The 4,799-nt window shown below is 43.7% G+C and overlaps 1 protein-coding gene across 1 annotated transcript; it reads right to left on the bottom strand.

Annotated features, from left to right (window-relative positions):
• Nucleotides 1-2,610: 2,610 nt before the first annotated feature.
• On the bottom strand, nt 2,611-3,608 carry LOC310743068 (tigger transposable element-derived protein 1-like). Its single transcript, XM_083573161.1, has 2 exons — nt 3,183-3,608; nt 2,611-3,152 (listed from the first exon to the last, which is right to left on the bottom strand). The coding sequence occupies exons 1-2, from the start codon at nt 3,600-3,602 to the stop codon at nt 2,907-2,909; spliced, it is 666 nt and encodes a 221-aa protein (XP_083429287.1). The 5' UTR covers nt 3,603-3,608; the 3' UTR covers nt 2,611-2,906.
• Nucleotides 3,609-4,799: the final 1,191 nt, after the last annotated feature.

The raw sequence follows: 4,799 nt of genomic DNA on the forward strand, positions 1-4,799 counted from the left end.
TGTTCTCCTTGCCTGCTCTTTTGACTGGTGAGACGGGCCCTGGCAAATCCAATTTATTTGTTCATTTTTCACTCTCAGTAGCGCATTTGAAACTCTAACTGGTACCTTGGGAAATGATCTGCAATCACCAAGCAGGAGATCCCCCTCTGGATGCAAGTTAGCTGGAGTACTGATGGATTAGGCAGTCCAGCCCTGAAAACCACCAATGTATTTGCCATTGGAAAAAGACTAAGTAAAAGCCCACCTGACTTTTGCCATTCAGAGAAATATGGATTTTTGTTGTAGTAGTAAAAATAAAAAATAAAATGCCTTCCACCATTTGTTTTATAATGCCGTTGCCATTTCATTTATTTTATTTCATTTTACAACATTTAAATATTTTACCATCAGTCATACTTCAGCTATATTACCTAAAATGTCCTTGGTTTTTTGCTGGTGTGTGTGTGTGTGTGGATGAAGTTCTTATTTGCCTTTTATTTTGGGAAAAGATTTCAGTGTAACTAGCCTTTAGCTGAGGAAAATACCCCATCTTTTTATTCTGCACTACACTTGCTGAAGGGACGTGGGTGGCGCTGTGGGTTAAACCACAGAGCCTAGGACTTGCCGATCAGAAGGTTGGTGGTTCGAATCCCTGCAACGGGGTGAGCTCCCATTGCTCGGTCCCTGCTCCTGCCAACCTAGCCGTTCGAAAGCACGTCAAAGTGCAAGTAGATAAATAGCGGGAAGGTAAACGGCATTTCCGTGCGCTGCTCTGGTTCACCAGAAGCAACTTAGTCATGCTGGTCGCATGACCCGGAAGTTGTATGCCGGCTCCCTCATCCAATAAAGTGAGATGAGCGCCGCAACCCCAGAGTCGGCCATGACTGGACCTAATGGTCAGGGGTCCCTTTACCTTTACACTTGCGGAAAACGTCTGAGGCAAGCTAAACAAATGGTATGGAAAATTAAACCTTGTGGGCCGTATTCAATGAAATTGTTGTGCTAGTGGAAGCCAGTTCAATGATTCCCACTAGTGCAACGGGGCTTCCTCCCTGCTCCGTCTCCCCATATCTGCTCTGGAGGCCTGGGGAAAACCCCAGAACTGTACATGGGGAAAAAGGAAATGTTGCTCCGTCAGGCGAGTAGAAATACTTCTGCTGATGGAAAAATTTCCGTGGCACTAATTGCTCTGAGACAGAAGAAGGTTTCCTGGCAGACTGTGGTGTATTATTAAGGGACCGAGTTTGGTTGGCAACCCACCTTTGCTAGGAACTTTCTAGGTCAGCCATTATCCACCTGCTGTCTTCCAAATGTATTGGGCAGGTTGCTGAAAGTGGCTTTAGTTGGGCTGATACCAGACTTTATTTATTTCATTGCATTAATATCCCACCTTTTTCTCAGTGGACCACAAAGTGGCTTCCATGATTCTGCCCCCCCCCAATCTCATTTAATCCCCACAACAACCCAGTGAGCTTCATGGCCAAGTGGGGATTCGAACTGTGGACTCCCAGGTTGCAGTCCATCACTAACTGCTACACCACACTGGCTCTCATGCGGGATCAGCCTTCCTGCCCCTATAATAGGGGAATAATATAATATATGTGCTTTACAAAGTTGCTGTAAGGAGATAAGAACAATCTAAGCAGCGTATATGAATTCTAAGCATTATTCTATTAATCCACAAAAATAGATATGCACACATTTATTGCTTATATAATCTAAAAAATTATATCCTGCTTTTATTAAAAAAGCTCTAGGCAGCTATCAATGACAAGTTAAAAGCAAAATGAAACCAACATGACAAAACTGCATACCTGTCCACACCCTTCCCTCTTAGAAGGCATGCTTTTAAAAGCACAGAATCGCCAAGAGGGATTAATTTGAGCTAAAGTTGACCACAACCTTGCTCCACCACTTCTTTCGAATGCTAAGCTCCAACGTATTCATGCTGGAACAGGCGAAGTAATAATAAACGTAAAGGCACCTCTGAGTTTATGCTTGAGTACCAGGGTTTGTTCAGGTCCTTGAACTGTGTCTTTAACATCTGTTTGATGGTACATGGAATAAATTATGTGGAATATTAGGATATTTTCCTGTGCAGTTTTTAAAACTGAAAGCAGCTGCAAGTAAAGTTGTATTGTAGTGGGTGTGCAGAGTGGCCACACTTAATTCTGTCATTTCAACAACTCAGAATCAACATCTCTGGCTGGTTTTTCACCTCCACACAGGGAAATACTGTATATGGGTCCTCATATATGCCACTTGATTACAGTAAAACCTCAAAGCGGTTTACAAGAAGAATGGAAATTACCAATAAAAAACAACTGAAACAGTTCATTTAATTATTTTTAGATGTTTGTAATTTAACATTGAAAGTAAAAACAGTAAAATTCAGATTAAAACTTTTCAACTTATTTCGACAGGGCATGGCTGGCTGAAACCCCTCAACAGGAACATTCTGTTAGAGAGCGATGGTGTGTAAAAATGTTTTGTAGCAGATAGAATTGGGGGAGAAACTGGACTCAATTCACATTTAGAAGTAAATGTATGTAACCCACACTTTCTGAAACAATTCACAAACCAAAACACCCACCCTTCCTTTCAAATTCTGCAATGCAGTTTTCCAGGCAAGTACAGTGGTGCCTCGCAAGACGAAATTAATTCGTTCCGTGAGTTTTTTCGTCTAGCGAATTTTTCGTCTTGCGAAGCACGGATTCCCATAGGAATGCATTGAAAATCAATTAATGCATTCCTATGGTCAAAAAAAGTCCAAACAAAGCCAAATTTGGTACAAAAAGAGTTTATTAAGTGCTCTTTAAAGTCACACATACTGTAAAGAGCATTTGAAAAATTGAAGGAACAATAATTTAAGTTTCTAAACATGACAGAAAAACATTTAAAAATCACCAAAGTGTACAGTACATTTTCTAAGACTCTGGGGGACAACTCGAAGAAGGTTCCTCTTCCACTCTTTGCTTCTTGCTGAAGAACCTGTCCATGGTCTGCTGCTTCATCCGCCTTTTCAGCACCTCCCTGAAAGACAACATGACCCTCATATCAAAAGTGTTCGCAAGGTCACGTGTCAGGTCCTTGTCAGGGTGGTGCCGCTGTGCAAAAGCCTGCACATCTTTCCACTTCTGGCAAATGTCGCTCAGTTCTTTGGAGGACAGCCGCTGTGGAACATAGACCTCCGTCGTCACAACCTCCAGGAACTCCGCTACAAAGTCTTCAGCCGCAGGAACATCAGAACTGGCAGCCTCTCCATGCCTGACCACGCTGTGGATTCCAGATCTTGTCTTGAACCAGTCAAACCAGCCTCTGCTTGCCTTGAAGACTTCTGGCTCACCTGAGGTTCCTGGCTGTTGCCGGACGAGGTCTGCGTGCAAGGCCTTGGCCTTCTCACAAATGACGGCCTCAGTCACTGTGTCCCCTGCACGCTGCTTCTCTTCTAACCAGATGAGCAGCAACTTCTCCACCTCCTCCAGAACAGCTGGGCGGTTCTTCACAATCCTGGTGACTCCCTTGGCTGCATCGGTCGCAAGGATCTTCTCCCTCATCTTCAGGATGGTCCCGATGGTCGATGGATTCCTCCCGTACTCCCCGGCGAGGTCTGTCACACGCATTCCACCGTCGTGCTTCTGGATGACCTCCTTCTTCATTTCCAGCGTAACCTTCTCCTTCTTCCTATCGCCGACCTCTGCAGCAGCAGTCTTCTTGGGCCCCATGGCAGCACAGCTCCTACCTTTGCAACCCCCCCCCCAAATCAGTGCTTCACATCCAAAAAATTCAAAAGCACCAAGCCTCCTAGAAAACCCACAAGCTTCCAGATTCTTGCAAACCCCTCCTCAACTATTCCCTCAGCCACCCACCACACAGAAATTCAAACCCAGAAATCTTTTTTTTTAACAACAGCAGAGTGGCCCAATGGTCACAAAAAATCATAAAAATGCAGGAAAAAAAACAAGCTTCCAGATTATTGCAAACCCCTCCCCAACACCAAGTCCTTGATTTCCAAACACCCCAACCCAAAATCCAAAAACCCCAAAAAAAGTTTTAAAAGTTTAACTTACCAAATGGCTGCAAAAGAAGTTTTGGAAAAGCATCAAAAATCACCAAAGTCTTCAAAAACCTCAAAAAAGGCTACCACACCGCGTGCTATGAGTTGCTCCTCGAAGTCAAGTCGCAACTGCTCTCTTCAAGCAATGCACCCTGGGTATTAACGGTTTTACGAAAAAGGAAACAAACTTGCAAGACGTTTTCGTCTTGCAAAGCAAGCCCATAGGGAAATTTGCCTTGCGAAGCAACTCAAAAAATGAAAAACTCTTTCGTCTTGCGAGTTTTTCGTCTTACAAGGCATTCGTCTTGCGAGGTACCACTGTAATGCATAAATGATGCTATGGTCAGGTAAACTGCATATAAATGCATACAGTAGTGAAAATAATATACGAAAATACGTTCTATTACAGTCATACCTCGGGTTACGAACGCTGCAGGTTGCGTGTTTTCAGGTTGCAGACTGCGCCAAACCCAGAAGTACCGGAACAGGTTTCTTCCGGGTTTTGGTGCATGTGAAGAAGCGCATAATGACATCACACACATGCACAGAAGCACCGAATCACATCATGTGTGTGTGCAGACGCAGTGCTTCAAGGCTGCGAACGCTGCGGGTTGCGAATGTGCCTCCCACACGGATCATGTTTGCAACCAGAGGTATGACTGTACAGAAAACTGATTTGCAAAATCACATATAAAAATACATGTGTCAGGAGAAATTTGCACTAAAATGATGCTGAGCTTTCATGAGGATCTTTAATATATTT

The sequence above is a fragment of the Podarcis filfolensis genome (genome assembly GCF_964270895.1).
Source record: "Podarcis filfolensis genome assembly, chromosome: 1".
Lineage (NCBI taxonomy): Eukaryota > Metazoa > Chordata > Lepidosauria > Squamata > Lacertidae > Podarcis > Podarcis filfolensis.